Source organism: Mytilus galloprovincialis, chromosome 6, assembly GCF_965363235.1.
Source record: "Mytilus galloprovincialis chromosome 6, xbMytGall1.hap1.1, whole genome shotgun sequence".
Taxonomy (NCBI): Eukaryota; Metazoa; Mollusca; class Bivalvia; order Mytilida; family Mytilidae; genus Mytilus; species Mytilus galloprovincialis.
The window spans coordinates 6360411-6377946 of record NC_134843.1 but is presented as its reverse complement, the minus strand read 5'-3'; the positions used below and the strand labels follow the sequence as shown (position 1 = coordinate 6377946).

Here is a 17536-nt window from a genome sequence, read left to right as displayed (position 1 = left end):
TTGGGTTTTTGAAATCATATAAAAAAATATAAAATTTGGCTAAAAGTGACAACACAACCTCATTTATAAGGAAAGGAACATGTTTAATTTCATTCAAAAGTCCCCCACTGGCGGCCATCTTGTATGATGGATCGGCTACAAAGTAACAACACTTGATCAGCACCTCATAAGGAACATTCATGCCATGTTTGGTTTTATTCCATTCAGTGGTTCTCTAAAAGAAGTCATTTGTATGCATTTCCCATAGGGTCCTATGTTAAACTAAGTCCCCTGCTGGCGGCCATCTTGGATGATGAATCGGCTACAAAGTAACAACACTTGGTCAGCACCTCATAAGGAACATTCATGCAATGTTTGGTTTTATTCCATTCAGTAGTTCTCTAAAAGAAGTCATTTGTATGCATTTCCCATAGGGTCCTATGTTAAACTAAGTCCCCGCTGGCGGCCATCTTGGATAATGGATCGGCTACAAAGTAACAACACTTGGTCAGCACTCCATAAGGAACATTCATGCTATGTTTGGTTTCATTCCATTCAGTGGTTCTCTAAAAGAAGTCATTTGTATGCATTTCCCATAGGGTCCTATGTTAAATTAAGTCCCCCGCTGGCGGCCATCTTGGATAATGGATCGGCTACAAAGTAACAACACTTGGTTAGCACTCCATAAGGAACATTCATGCTATGTTTGGTTTCATTCCATTTAGTGGTTCTCTAGAAGAAGTCATTTGTATGCATTTCCCATAGGGTCCTATGTTAAACTAAGTCCCCCCCTGGGGGCCATCTTGGATGATGGATCGGCTACAAAGTAACAACACTTGGTCAGCACCCCATAAGGATAATTCATGCTATGTTTGGTTTTATTCCATTCAGTGGTTCTCTAAAAGAAGTCATTTGTATGCATTTCCCATAGGGTCCTATGTTAAACTAAGTCCCAGGCTGGCGGCCATCTTGGATGATGGATCGGCAACAAAGTAACAACACTTGGTCAGCACCTCATAAGGAACATTCATGCCATGTTTGGTTTCATTCCATTCAGTGGTTCTCTAAAAGAAGTCATTTGTATGCATTTCCCATAGCGTCCTATGTTAAACTAAGTCCCCTGCTGGCGGCCATCTTGGATGATGGATCGGCTACAAAGTAACAACACTTGGTCAGCACCTCATAAGGAACATTCATGCCATGTTTGGTTCCATTCCATTCAGTGGTTCTCTAGAAGAAGTTCAAAATGTAAATTGTTAACGACGACGACGACGGACGACGACGGACGACGGACGACGACGACGGACGACGGACGCCAAGTGGTGAGAAAAGCTCACTTGGCCCTTCGAAAAAAATGAAAATATGTATAAACTATTATTTGAATATGTTTTAATTCAGATTCCGTATATATTTTGAATTGTATGTTATGCCAGAACGAATTTCGTTGTTTTACTTCATGGTGATATCAGTTTTTTTCTTAATTTTATCTTAAGGTAGATCCATCTTGGATTTGGAAATACCAGAAAGCAAGTGTTAGATCTTTAATAAAATGTGCAAACTTTGAAAGTAGTAGTTTAAATCATTTCGAAGAACTTTCATTTTAATATAGACAATGTTCTATCATATTTATGGTTGTATTTTACAAAAAAAACAGAAAACTTTTGTTTGATTTAACTTTTTCCAACTTTGCCACATAAGGGGAGTCAACTCAAATGCAAGGGCAGATAATCCAGATTAAGGTACTTTTACAATAGAATGTGTTAGGAATTTACTTATTTTAGCAAGAAAACGGGTCCAATGACCCCATTTTTTCTTTTTCCTAACTGAAAGCATACTATTAAAGCTATCTTCTTATACGTTATCTCAAAATTCTATGATGTAGTTTACGCTTTATTGCAGAAAATTGTGTTTTCCATGCATAATCTATACAAACTTTGTCAATTTTGAACACCGTTTAGCGTAAGAATAAGACCTGTGACCCATGCTTTTTCTTATTTAAAAAAAAAGCATAATATAAACTACATTTTGGCAAATTAATAAAAAAATTTATGGATTACAATTTAGACACCCCATCTACCTTCATAATAATTTTGACTTACTTCTCTTTGATGGAGTTTGAAGCTATTACCATACGTTCTCTAAGAGCCATGAAAAACAACTCTTCTCTTGTTGAAAGGAAATATTCCAACATGCATTTCTGAAAAAAAAATAACAAACTAAAAACTCAAAGCAAATACAAATATAAAACTTATTTTTCAACCACATTTAATCTAAAGTAATAAACGTTTTTAGTTCGTGAGATTATTGGAAAGATAATTTCCAATAGTTACTGAACTTATCTACATTCTAGTTTAACTGCTTCATGGATGATTGGGGTTTCCTGCAGAGGTCAAAATAAAGCACTGTTGTTACCAGTTTTGTCCGTTTTTATTATTGAAAAAGGAACTTGTCAACACTTTTAGACTTTCATACGTATTTAACTTCTTTATTGATTTCCCCATGCAACTTTTTTTAATGGATATCAAAGAATATCATAATTTAAATCGTTGGCAGATTTAGTCTTCATCTTTTAATTGAAATGTGAGGGTTTTTTTTAGATCATCGCTTACCGCATTAAACTGCTTTTATATACAATACTGTAAACCAACTTATTTTCGCGGATACTTTATTTCGCGTTTAGCCCTTTCGATTCCATTTCACGGTAATTTAATTTCGCGATTTTCTAACTAACTAGATGCAGTTAAATAAGGAAAGATGCAAGTTTTACATATTCGAGACGATTTAAATTCGCGTTATTTTTCTACTCGCAAAAGTCGCGAAAATAAATCGCTCGCGAAATTTAGTTGGTTTACAGTATGTCAAGCTCGTAATCGTCTAAAGCCAAACACTTATAAATCAGGGGTCTGTAATGCAGTGATTGTGTCATAAATATCAAGCCGTTAGTTTTCTGTTTGATAGGTAACATTTACCATTTCGGATCCTTTTCTAACTTGTGGTGCATTTTGGGAGTTTACTCATTGTTGAAGGTAAAACGGTGATGCATAGATTCTTAAATCAAGATACAAGATACCCAGAAGGACATTTAGCTGTCAAATTCATGTTCACCCATTTTAATCCAATTCTCATATTTGATAACATTTATTCAAACAATCAAAAGACTAAAATAAACAGTTAACAGTGCACGGCCATGAAAATACGTAGCTTCGTTTCGTGTGTATATTAGACTAGACGTCATCTAATTAATTATCTAAATGATCTCTAAAGTCATCCGATGACCATATAAGCGATGTAAACATAAATATAGATATAAATAGATTTAGCAAACTCTGGTGTTAGATTATTCTAGGTCTATTAAATTTCATATTATAGATGAAAAAAAAATGTTTATCATCGTTTTTACCTGTATAAAAATGATTTTCTATCGATCGGATTAGTCAATCAAAGGATTTACCCTTGTTTCACTTTCAATGTTGACATTCTTTTCCTTTAAATAACTTTACACATACAATTCAAGTGTTATCAATCTAAAGCTAAGGTGTTAAATTGAAGTTCACATGAATACGGATTCAATGAGATCGAATTATTCACTTGCAAGTGAATAATTCATAATCAATGTATTTTAGCTTGTTTTGACAAAATTGAACCATACTGGCTTCTCAAAGCAAATTATTATTTTACTATTTGCATTTCATTAATGGTTGAGTCAAAAAAATAATATATTAGATTTTTTTATATATCTTGTATCTAGTGCCCCTAAAGTCGAAAATTCACTGTTAACGCCAATGATAAAAATAAAAAAGAAGACTACCAGCCAAACAGCAGTTTAAAAAAATCAGTATGAAAACCTAAGTGACTGAGTAACACGAATCCCACCTAAATCTGGGGCTGATCTCGGGTGCTTTGAAAGGGTTGTTCTCCACAGGTGTCACCCGTTGTGTTCCTCGTGTTAGTATGTTAGTGCAAACCCTGTTATAACTCTAATTTAGTAGGTCATATAATGCTTACTTTTACGTCATTAAGTCTGAAGTGAAGAGGTGTCTCTTTAAGAATAATTCTACGTTTTTTTTATATTTTCAACACATTGTATTATATTAAAAGAATTATAATTTGCATTTACATCGTAAGTATTTTATTTAGTGTTTGTTTTCTTATATATAACACATAACTCACACGAGCAGTCGAATAACTCTGTAATAATACTGTAAACTGATTTGTTTGTCAAAGGAACATATTACCTGTACATGTCTATTTGCGTTAAACAACATTCCTGAAATCATAGCAAGGACCTCTCTGACAAGTGCGTCATTTCTGCGTGCTATATGTGGTAATACTTTCCTCACAAAGTCATGATTATTTACAGCGTTCTGTACATCTTTGACATGTTCAAGTTGCCTAGAAAAAAATAAGATCCTGTATACCCCAACATGAAATAACGAACAATATTTATTTTGCAATTGCAATTAACATACTTCAGTAGCCACCGCTTTATGTATGAATAAAAAAGAAGATGGAACTCATTACGGTTTAAACACAAAAATGGTATTTGTTTTTATTTTGTTTCCAGAATTCTTTTGTAGGAGAGCCTTATCATTATACGTACACAATATATAAAAAAGAAGATGTGGTATGATTGCCAATGAGACAATTATCCACAAAAGACCATAATGACACAGACATAAACAACTATAGGTCACCGTACAGCCTTCAACAATGAGCAAAGCCCATACCGCATAGTCAGCTATAAAAGGCCCCGATAAAACAATGTAAAACAATTCAAACGAGAAAACTTACGGCCTTATTTATGTAAAAAAAAATGAACGAAAAACAAATATGTAACACAGAAACAAACGACAACCACTGAATTACAGGCTCCTGACTTGGGACAGGCACATACATAAATAATGTGGCGGGGTTAAACATGTTAGCGGGATCCCAACCCTCCCCCTAACCTGGGACAGTGGTATAACAGTACAACATAAGAACGAACAATAAAAATCAGTTGAACTCATCAGATGGACAAAAATACAAGTGGACGTGGCCCGGTACTTATACATCCCGACACAAAAAGACACAGTACTGTTTAAAAAGAGGAACGGTGAAATACTACAATCATTGGAATGGAGGACAGTGTAGTACTAGATACGACTCATCGGTTGAGCTCGTATCAAAGCAATTGGAAGGCGAACTCAAATAAAATGTGAAGAGCAATGAAAACCAACATTTCATAACGATATGAGTAATAGCCTAAGAAATCTAATCCAAAATGACAGTCTAACAAATGATTTGTTTTTATCTTTTCTAATTTGATTTCCATCGGTTCGTTTTTGCTATATCATACTCCAAGAAGTGATTTGGTACCAATATATTTTTTTCACATGAACAATATTTCCATTAAATATTGGTCTGGTAAACAAATGAAATGTAATGTTGATTTGATTTTTATAGAACAAAAGGTAATTTTTGTTTAAACCTGCAGTTATATTATTCAAAATAAAAGGAGACTGTGTTCATTGGACACATATAATGCCGCCATCTGAATATAACGTTATAAAGGAACATAACTAGCCACTGATAGGGTGACGTCATCTGTGTTTTGTGGTAATATGCATTGTGTATCAGTTTCCTAACATTTGGTTGAGGCAAACTAAAGTAAAACTACGGTAACAAAAACTTCCGCATTATTTTGAAATTTATGAAGGGGGAATTTGACGCCACCGAAATTGTAGGAATAAACATAAATCTTTCAAGGTTGACGGGAGGCATGCAAATGCTTAAAACCATTACGGTAATTGGTGAACATTTTCCCTGGACCACGTCAAATCTTCAATACAAGAAATTAATTAATTTATATCTATAATAACCTTTTACCTGTCATTTGTAGTGTATCGTACCTTTTAACAGAAGATTCTCCAGCTCTAGAATCCATATCTTCTGGTAACTTTCTCTCTTCGTTATGAATGCAGGCACGCAAAATTTGTAAACATTTTATATCCAAATCATCAAATTCTGCAGCTGAACCAGCCGAGTTTTTGAAGAGGTCCGCTGATATTCTAAAAGAAAAATCTCCATACTGATTGTCTCTTGTATGTTGGTAATAGTTTTAGAAACATTGTGAAAAAGTTAACAAATCAAAAGTAGATATTAGAATATGTAAAACAAAATCGTTTAAGAAAACTAATTTTACGGTTGTTCAGTTATACAAATCACATTGTTCCATAAAATTTGAAGTGTTATTGCTTTATTTATTTTGTTTATAATTTTGAGAACTGTCAAACCTCTATTCACCCGAAGAACTCGACCTTGTGACCTTATCTTTATTATGTGCATGTGGTGCTAAGTCGTTCGTGTTCTGTGTTGGGTTTTGTGTTGTGCGGATTGTTGTTTCGTCTTTTATCGTCCCTTTTTGTGACGTCAGCTGTGCTAAACTGAAACTATCTAATGCTGCAAATCCTTGAAACATGTTTGATAGGTAGTTTATCACGTTTTAATATTGCGATTGTGGGTAAATTGAATAAGAAATAAAAAAAAATTGCATTGCAAAACGTTCTTAATGTACAGAAATACACGAGCAATGAGAAAAAGATATATAACATATTGGACGAAATCATCTGTTATTTACTATCTTGATAAATTATTGAACACATATAATACTAGCTAAGGAAGTTGCTGCGGAAGTTAAGGAACACACAACTCCGAATAAAGTTATCCTTATGAATAGTCGTACATACTGTAACTGTTGAAGAAGCTTTCCAACCATTGCATATTTTTTAGCGGGTTTCTTTTCTCTGCTGTTGATAAAACATTTCACTAAACTCTGAAATTCTTCCCCGAGTGGCATTTCGTTGCTTAATCCAAGTTCAGTATATTCTGAAAATAATTTAATTTTCAGTATGCATACTAAAATGATTTATCAAATAAACTGAGAAAACAATTTTAAAGAATTATCAATCAGCTTCACAATCATCTGTCATTTTTGCACATTTGAGATTTGTTGTAGGACGGAGTATTAGATTTATTATAAAAAAAATAAAGCAAATAGGATATACATCATAAATATAGGCAACGGCATCCAATCAGTCAGAAAATGTAATAAACGACACTTGCTACAAACCTGCAGATACTTTGAAACTAACCAAATCTTTTCCATATACATTTGTATATCATAGTAGAGAATATGCTTAGATTTCTTGTTGAATCGTTTTTTTTAAAACCAACTGCACATTTGTCTTTCATAAACGCTATAAAAAAGTAGATGCTTATATAGTACCTCTTTTAGACTTGTAGCCTGTTTGCTGCTTTACTGTATTCTGTCCTTTGTTGATTATATTACAATTTCTGGCAAATGTATAGAATTTGGCGTTCAACTGGAGCTCAGTTGTATAGTAAACCATATTCCCCTGCACAATAAAAATATTAACTGAGTAGTTGAATGGTTTTAAAATGTAGTAAATAAAGGCAACAGTAGTATACCGCTGTTCAAAACTCATAAATCTATGGACAAAAAACAAAATCGGGGTAACAAACTAAAACTGAGGGAAACGCATTAAATATTAGAGGAGAACAACGACACAACATTTAAATGTAACACACACAGCAACGGACTAAGCATTAGACAAAATCCGATGAGAATAACCAATATAACATCAAACCCAAATACATGAATGCGGGATAGAACAAAAGCAGAGTAATAAAGATTAAGGTGATATGAGTGTCTTTCGCCATCCTGGATTGTAAAAAACAGAGAATCTAAGGTGCAAATTTTCGAACAAATTAGCAAAAGTTGATGCAGGAGCGCAGATAACTAATATGAATTTGCATTGAAAAGAACAAATTTATAAGATTATAACTTTAACAATTGTTGATTAATTTTGCTTGATTTTAAAATGTTTTTAAATTGACATTTTAAAGGGAGATAACTCTGAAATAGAGCATTTTCTGAAGGTATGTACATGGAATTTTGAATTTTAGCCGGAAAAACGTACGGTGACGTTATCTTTTATTTCATCATCTGAAAGCATTTTCTAAAAGCTATCTTTTAGTTACGCTTCTAATCACATAATGATGTTTTTTCCTGTATAATCCATACAAAATGTGTCATTTTATCACAACCTGTAGCTTGAAAAAATGCGCGGTGACCTATCATTTTTATTATATATTTGAACATGTTTCCATAAATACTACGTTTTGGCAAAGTATGAATAAATTCTATCATTTTTAATTTGGACACCTATACCACAGTAAACCCAATTGTAACAAAAAGAAACGAATAGCATACCAATCCTAAAAAGATCATGCACACATAAAATTCAAATTTTAAATTGAGTCCAAACTACTGTCATATAGGATAACGACCAATTTTGTCCTAGCATTTGTTCACGATATACTCGAGATGATATTTTGAAAACGGATATAAACATATAGAAGTAAATGCCTGGGTAAAGCGAGACATGCATATATATCAATTAACTCGTCATAAGTAACAGGTTTAATTTTGTATGTAAGAAGCGCGTTCAGTCGAATTTGTTTTTACCAGTAATGCTCCACTTAAAATGAATAAGTTCGAAGTTGATAAGCATTCAGGACGCAAATGTCCGAAAGGTATTGCCAAATACAGCTAAGGTATAAAGCTAAGGTATTTTTTTTCTTCTGTGGGCAATTCATTTTTAATAGAGACTAGATTTGATATTGTTATCATGATACAAAGCTTTATAACGGCTAGTTTACCTTTTTAATATCACTTCTGGTGTCCGTCACATTAAGATTTACAGCAATTTTGTCTAGAATTTTATCAAACAACTGCAAAAAATATATACATAAATGTTATAAACTTATACATTTTTTTTACTTAATAAAAGCATCATTTAACAAACAAACAAGTTCTTATGAGAATGTGAGTTTAGTTCAACAGATTAAAAAAAGAAATAACTTCAGTGATTTATTGTGTAGTGTCATTTTCGTCTTTTTTTGTTGTCATTGCTCATTCAGTCTCAATATCTCTTTTTAGTCATATGACTTAATGTAATTAGAAAAAAATATATAGTCAACAACCCATCGAATACTGATATTTTATACTTTGTACTTGTTTGGCTTTATAAATAATTGGATATGAGCGTCCCTGATGAGTCTTATGAAGACGAAACGCGCGTCTGGCGTACTAAATCATAATCTTGGTACCTTTGATAACTATTTACACCACTGGGTCGATGCCACTGCTGGTGGACGTTTCGTCCCTGAGGGTATCACCAGCCCAGTAGTCAACACTTCGGTGTTGACATAAATATCAATAATGTGGTCATTTTATAAATTTCCTGTTTACAAAACTTTGAATTTTTCGAAAAACTAAGGATTTTCTTATCCCAGGCATAGATTACCTTAGCCGTATTTGGTACAACTTTTTGGAATTTTGGATCCTCGATGCTCTTCAACTTTGTACTTGTTTGGCTTTAGAAATATTTTGATATGAGCGTCACTGATGAATCTCATGTAGACGAAACGCGCGTCTGGCGTATCAGATTATAATCATGGTACCTTTCATAACTAAGTATAAGTGTACAATTGTAACCTAACCTTGAGGTTTGCATGTACTTGGTAATTTTACTACAAATAGTATACGATCGTATTATTATATAGTGTTTTAATAATACAATGGATGAATTTTTAAGATTCGTAAGAGCAAGCCATTCGTCATTATCTTATACATGTAAGTCGTAATGTATTTTTATTTTCGATATTTAAGAGGATTTAAATGTATACGTACAGATTTAGGTTCTGTTGACAGTGGAATAAGAACCGTCAATGTTGTAACTGCAGTCTTCATATGAATTGGGTCCGATAAAAATGGTCCTACAGCTTCGCATAATCCCTAAAATTGATATTCAATCTTCTATGAATTTTCCTTATATATTATTATGGTTTCAGTTGTATAGGAGCACTGCTTAATAATGGTTGTGAGTACTGCACATGCACAGTCGAAGAAACACCTTTAAAAAGTATTTTCTAACTAGTATGTACAAATATTACAACTCAGGATGGGAAAAATTATTAAAATCCAAGATGTCATTCTTTACAAACGGGTGTTTTATCAATTATTGTATAGTAGTAAGTAAGAGTATTGCATATACGTGTGAATACTTAAAGTATTTGCTTTTTTCTCCATAAGATCATCATTATTTGTATTAATTAGTTCACTATAAGCTTTTCATTTTGCTCTTTAACTTTAAATATAACTATAACAGATAATAGGAAGATGAGGTATTAGTTCCAATGAGACAACTCTCCATCCTAATAACAATTTATACAAGTAAAACATTATAGATCAAGGTACGGCCTTCAACACCGAGACTTTGCTCACACCGAACAGCAAGCTACAAAGGGCCCCAAATATTACTAATGTAAAACCATTCAAACGAGAAATTCAACAGTATAATCTATATAAAACGTGAAACACGTCAGAAATACATAAACAGACAACAACTACTGTACATCAGATTCCTGACTTAGGACAGGTGCAAAAATTTGCAGCATGATTAAACGTTTTAATGCTACCAAACCTTCTCCCTTTTCTGAAGCAATAGTATAACATCACAACATAGAAATACACACTATAAAATATTAATCGGAAGGCTTAACTCAATCGAAAAACGCAAATTAACACACAATGAATGAATAAATTTGATCTACGATACCTGAATGCAAATGCATAGTTAATAAAATATATAAGGGATAAATAATTAAGGTCAAAAGTAAATAAACAGGTGAAAACAAAGTTAAAGTAAGATACCACTGTGAAATATTAAACAAATTATAGAAAATAATCACTTTTGAAAAAAAGCTGCGTCATATCCTACACACGTGCATAAAAAATAATTTTGTCATTAGTATACTTGTTCGTCTGTGTGTATAAAATCTTTCATTAGGAATATCAATAAATTTCTTTAATATCAATAAAACTTATCTAGCACTTGGTACATATGGGGTGAATATCAACAATTAAACTATATAATTAGTGCTAGATAAAACTTCCATTACGGGTGCAATAACAGGTCAACGGAAAAAAAGTCACAGGAAAAAAAGTCACAAAACCTCTAGGAAAAAAAGTCACAGGAAAAAAAGTCTCAAGAAAAAAAGTCACAGGAAAAAAAGTCACAATAAATAAAATTATTTGAAAGAATTATGTTGGAATGCACATAACAAACATCATTTATTTCATGTCTGAAATAAAAAAATCAAAAAATCACAATTATAATATATAAAATGTTTTATAAGAAGTATGTTGGAATGCACATGACAAAAGTCATTTTGTATATCAGCTGTATATGTATGAAATAAATAATTAAAAAAATTGCAGTTTTGTTAAATAAAAATAATACTACTTGTAAAAGTGTATCAGATCTAGTTGTTTTTCATGGGTAGGGCTTCCTACCAATAGAGGAAGTGAAAGGTCTACAAAAAAGGGAAAGGTGCCACAAGAAGCCACTAATTAATCTAAACAGTCACTGTCAATCAATGTTGTAATGTCTGTTCTATGGTCGTGTTGTTGTCTCTTTGACACATTCCCTATTTCCATTCTAAATTTTATAATAAAAAAAGGGATATGGGGTACAAAAAACACAAAACCATACTTGCACATGAACAGCAGAAAAAAAAACCCACACACAGACAATAAGCAAATGAACAGATACGAATATATACAAAATGTATGACTTTTTTTCACCAATATATATGTGCAGATCATATGACAGTTTTCATACAAAATATTTATTGTGACTTTTTTTCCTGATACTTTTTTTCCGTGACTTTTTTTCCGTGAATTTTTTTCCTGTGACTTGTTTTCCTACATTCCAATAACAGTATTTAAGGAGAAATGAAATAATTTTGATGTTCATAGTACGAAGAAGTGAAAATTGGAGTGAAGTGTTTGTATTGTTTTCATTTTTTGGTGGCGTGTTTTGTATATGCGACTTTTTGTATTTCTTTGGTTCTTATAACGTGACTCTGTACTTTAAAAAGATCCCGTCAGTATGATATTGTTCTATTTTATGTCAAGATATATTTCTATTATGAATTACAAAATACGTTGAACCATAAACGTCAAAATCATTCTTCAATCGCGTAGTGGAATTACTATTTGTGGATTCTTATAAATTCTATATATAACTTTTGGACTATTTTCAATCTCGGTCTATTTCTGAAATTTATTCTTACATACTTTTGATTTTGTAACCCTATATGCTAACATTGCCTATGTAAATTTTAAAATTGTTTAAATGCACATTGAACGACAAATCTATGTGACGTATAAAATTTTCTGACGTCAGACACACAAATCAATGAATGTGTTTGTAGATAGATGTGTTTGTGTTCTGTTAAATTGTTCCTTTTAAAATTGTTATACGATGATGACTGATGTACCCATATTTTGACTATTTTATTTATTGTGTCTGTTTTGTTAACGCATCAATGTAAATATAACGGAATTTGATGAGACTGTCATCAAAGTGAGAGGGTTAGCGCTATGAAACCAGGTTTAATCCACCATTTTCTACATTTGAAAATGCCTGTACCAAGTCAGGAATATGACAGTTCTTGTCCATTAGTTTTTGATGCGTTTTGTTATTTGATTTTGCCATGTGAATATGGACTTTCCGAATTGATTTTCCTCTAAGTTCAGTATTTTTGTGATTTTACTTTTTGGTAGTAATTCCAAATAATGAATGCTGGTATATAGACAAGATTCATATTAACATAAAATAACAAAAAAGCATTAGAAACAGTATCAACAGGTCAAATTAACAAAGAAGTAAGATTCGAGAGTTCATAAGAATGAATAGATAAAACAACGTTATTAACCAGCACATATAGAGCCATTTTTTTTAAATCTTGGAAAAAAGGCAATATTCTCAAATATTGAAGTAAACATCTGGGATGCGATTGTTTACAACCAAAGGGTCGTTGCAACGACTTGCAGTGTTTTATCTACCTAATAGCATAAAGGGCCCTAACAGTATTTGGTCCGAACTTGAGATTTTTATTGCTCTTTCATTGCTTATAAAGCTTGGTCATCCAACTGATTTGATTCGAGTGTATACGATAATTCACTTGTAGGCGAAACAAATGAAGGAAGAACAACATTATAAGACTGATAAATTGATGAATTTGTACGACAGCATAATTCTACAGTAAGTTTTGACTTCAGTGCAGATCCAGAATAGATATTGTATTCCATCATTTATTTTCTTTTTTTTTTATAGAACAGATAACATTTTGATACACATGTTACCAAACTGAACACATTTAATCTCCTTTGGAAATCAGTTACTTAATGTATTTTGATATGTTTGTCCCTAGTAAATGCATTTTACTTTTAAACGACCAGTTTGATCTGAACCAACGAGTTCATGTGAAACTTTGAGACAGGAGATGTGGTACGATTGTTCCGAAACATCAACAATAACTTAGGGTATGTAGTTTGAGTCAGTAACTTTTGAAAGCAACGTTTCAACCTTATAACTATTATAATTATAAGAAGTAAAAGAAATCAGTAACAACTGTTCAAGTACGATTAAATACAAGCAAATTAAATAATATATGACTTACTGCTACGGCGAGGGCGATTCCATTAGCAGTTTCTATTTCGTCAGGATAAATTTCTTTCTCTGGAGTGTAAACTCGTGTGAAATATGTCTGAAATATTAAGCAAAGTATTGAATATCACATATCAATTTATAAAATGGAAATACATGTATATAGTATCAACGTATCAGTTTTATTAATTTTGATGGGTTGACATAGATGTTAGAGTAAATAATAATAATTTATCACACACAATGCGATGAGACTGGCAATACTGTTTACCTCGTTCATCTGCACCTAATCTTAAAGTCAAAATTGTTTTGTAACTGAACCGCCTATAAATATATTTATATATGAGTATAAGTTGTCGATGCTTGTTTGTTTGTTGTATAAAAATTCCAGCTACAACTTGGTAATGAGATTTTAGTGTTCTGGAAGCAAAAGTACGCGAATAAACCACCAACGTTCAAGCTGGACAACTGTAAATCAGTGCCAATTAGAATTGGAGTGAAAACACCTTGCTACATTCGATATTCGAAATCATAATCTCAGATAAGTCAGGATGATAACCAGTTTAAGTAAATATTAACGCCAATCGACCATAAATGATTTTGTTTATGATTGAAATGAATACTATATAATAGGAACAAGTTACCTTCAGAAAGGGTAAAACGGCTTCCAATGAGAAGTACACACTGTTTTTTAAACTATTCACAGCTGATGTTTCATTCGACATTAAGCTGAAAATTGATAAAAAAAGTTAAGTCTTACACATTTTTATTTGTTCTTTTTTCCGTTTTTTTTTTGCTTAAAAAAACAACTTAATACTTAGCAGTTATTATATCAAACATATACTTTAAATATAGAAACAAGATGATGTAGGCATTGTAAAATACATGTTATCTTAACTTAGATACCTTTATTGAGTAGAAGTTGTTATACCATTTCATTTTGTAGAATTTGAAAAGATGATAATTATAAACACTTTTTTTTCTGAGGAATGATTTTATCTTTATTCCTAAAGATAACACAGCTACATCTTGTTGGAGTTGAATTTGTACCTTCTATCCGGTTTAGTCTTTAGGAAGGCACCAATTGAGTTTTTATGGGTATCTAGTCCAGCTACAGCTCTCCCCATTGATCGTGTTAGTTCGTCCAGGAATTCCCACATGTCTCTACAAAACATCCCACAAACTACACTTCAGGAATAATATGAAATATAGATCTAAATTGGACAAATAAACAAAAATCAAAATAGACGGTTTTATTTATAGACGGATTTATATAGGTGTTTCTTGATTCCGAAATCCTGTATTTCTATTGCATAATTGTATTTTGAGCACTTTTGAAAAATAAAATATTGTTTAAACTAAGATTATGAAGATAGAGGTTTAAACGATTCCTTTTCAATATAAAATATTCCAAGACATAAAGTTGAAAATATAAAATGTTATAAAATGTAATGAGGCTTATGAAAATAAATATCACTTAACACAGAAATACAGCATATCATCTTATGTTAAAATCACTCACTTATTGTGTTGCAAATCTGCTGCTCCACTTTCTATAATGTCTCCAACGAATTGTAAGTAAACTTCGTGCATAAACTTTACAAATGGAGTTTTGATAATATTGTCTATTGAACCATGATTTACAACCCATAGTAGTTCTTCAATAGGTAACATTGTTTGGCATAGTGACTCTATAAACTTGTTTTCTCCCTAGAAATAAATAGAACAAAACATTATTACTCTTTTGCATATTTTTATATTTGTAGTCAATAAAATGATTACATGGAAAAATGAATGCCGAATTTACCTCTACTAACACTAACAAATTTAGGAGAAACCATCTTTCGGTCAGAACATTTCACACAGTGACATGTGCCTATTTAAAAAAATGCCTATGTAGAGGATGCAATATTCACAATATTTGTCCAAGTTATCCGATTCGTAATGTCATATATATGTATAATAATTGACGTTTCATAGGCATAACTTGATACTCAATCAATTGGTAAAGTGTCTTTTTGAATTTTTTTAATGTGGAAATAAAATTCAGAAGAACAAGGATTACTAAAAACATTGTCTAATTTTCAAGTATTAGTATACAAAGTCCAATAAAAAGAAACGATATCCTAAACCAACAATTATTTGGAAATAAAAAAACAACCAATATAACAGAACACCTATTGGCTTAACTAAAAGAGGAACTTATACAACTTAAGATCTTTGGGACGAAAAAAATAAATCTTAAGCGACAACTTCATAAATAATATTCTTAAAGATAAAAGAATCTGGATTTTGGAATTGATTATAATAAAATTGCATATACCAAAATCATTCCTATAGGCTAACAGATGTTAACATACAACCCAAACCACAATTTTTTTTACGCAGAAAATACTTGTGAACCTTACAATAAACGGATTAAGTTAGTAATCCGAAGTGAAATTATACTAAAGTTTTTTTTAAACTTCAATTAGGTTCCAATCTTTTTTATAGAAGAGAAAATTTAGTATAATTCGAAATTACCTAAAAATAGTAAGGAGAAATTTAGATAAAGGTATGTCCTCTAGAAAACCAATTAAAAAAAGCTTGGAAATTGTTGATTAAATTATTGAAACGGAAAAAACTGTTTTAGAATGGGCAAATCCAAAAATGTCAATTTTGTAAAAAAAGGTAGTTTTGGAAAATATATTTGATGGTTTTGAAAATATTTAATGCGCTGAATAATAAAGCAGAAATCCCAATCTCATAATTTAATAATCAATACCATTCTTAATACATTTAAATGTGTAATTTGGAAATATACGAATTTAAACATATACCAGTCTAAATAGTTGAATTCAAGCCAATTAAGATCATTTGCAAAATGGGAACGATTGAATCTATGGGTATAGCAGGATCTTCACAAAAACAATATGCAGCGGAAATAAAACTATGGTAAACCCTATACCTTGATTAACTATTTGTTTTACTTACATTCTTTTTCTATTTAGAACAGTATACATTCAATAAATGAAATAAAGTTTTGAATTAAGTCGTGCATGTGATCAAATAAAATTTATCTGACTGTCGCATTACAATATTATTAAGAGTACTCTCTGAAATATTTTTTAGAGACAAATATAATTGTTGAATAAAAGTAAAGGTGAAATGTAGAAGATTGTATCGTGTCTCTTCTATTTATTTCTTCTGATTTAAATGATAGACTGTTTGATAGCATTTTTGTACTTGTAAAATGAATAAGAATGCTACGTATGGACTAAATAATGTTTTCATTCTTAACAAAAGCGTCAAATTATAAAGGAAACTACATTTTTCGGTAACTAGATCATGTTTTGTTTGTCGCGTTTCTTTGTTTAATCGGATTATTTTGATTATTTTATTTGAGGTTTTATTGTCCATGGTTTTGCTGATGTTTTAGTTTCTGTTTTGTGTATTCCTGTATGAAAAAGGAGATGTGGTATGAATGATTATTTACAATGACACAACTATCCACAGGAGTTAAAATGAAATGGAAAGAAGCAATTGTAGGTTAACAAAACCTTTTTAGTTTGGATACGTCTCAAATGATACCCTTTCTTTGTATTGCGTATTTCTACATTTTCTACAAACATTGATTCAATCAATTTTTACCTGAGCACAGACAGCAAGCAAATCTACAAATCTCACATAATAGGCAAGGTGTTCTTTCTCGGAATGTGTATTTGTGAGTATCTGCTCTCTGTAAAAAACAAATAACGATCAATCATTAATTGTTTTATATGAATGTTAAATGCGATTTATTTCAATCAATTTATTATTAAATTAAATTATTATTAAATATATTTAAATCATGTTTTGAAATTTGATAAACTATTGTATTTTTTTTAAATCATGTTTTGAAATTTGATAAACTTTTTGCGTTTTTACACATCTCAAAAACTGTTAAAATATTAAACCGCAAAAATGAAAATGTTCTAAATGGTTACCTAGTTAGA

General features: G+C 31.4%; 1 protein-coding gene across 2 annotated transcripts in view; it reads right to left on the bottom strand.

The window, feature by feature from the left end:
- LOC143078804 (inositol 1,4,5-trisphosphate-gated calcium channel ITPR2-like) overlaps positions 1 to 17536 on the bottom strand; it is a 115646-nt gene that overhangs the window by 33512 nt on the left and 64598 nt on the right. For both annotated transcript variants that reach the window (XM_076253785.1, XM_076253786.1), the window contains 12 exons: positions 17193 to 17280; positions 15085 to 15272; positions 14613 to 14726; positions 14207 to 14291; positions 13576 to 13662; positions 9737 to 9841; positions 8704 to 8775; positions 7247 to 7376; positions 6708 to 6846; positions 5871 to 6029; positions 4215 to 4371; positions 2079 to 2176 (listed from right to left, as the gene is read on the bottom strand). In XM_076253785.1, coding sequence (XP_076109900.1) covers positions 2079 to 2176; positions 4215 to 4371; positions 5871 to 6029; positions 6708 to 6846; positions 7247 to 7376; positions 8704 to 8775; positions 9737 to 9841; positions 13576 to 13662; positions 14207 to 14291; positions 14613 to 14726; positions 15085 to 15272; positions 17193 to 17280 — 1422 coding nt within the window. The remainder of the gene's footprint in view (positions 1 to 2078; positions 2177 to 4214; positions 4372 to 5870; positions 6030 to 6707; positions 6847 to 7246; positions 7377 to 8703; positions 8776 to 9736; positions 9842 to 13575; positions 13663 to 14206; positions 14292 to 14612; positions 14727 to 15084; positions 15273 to 17192; positions 17281 to 17536) is intronic.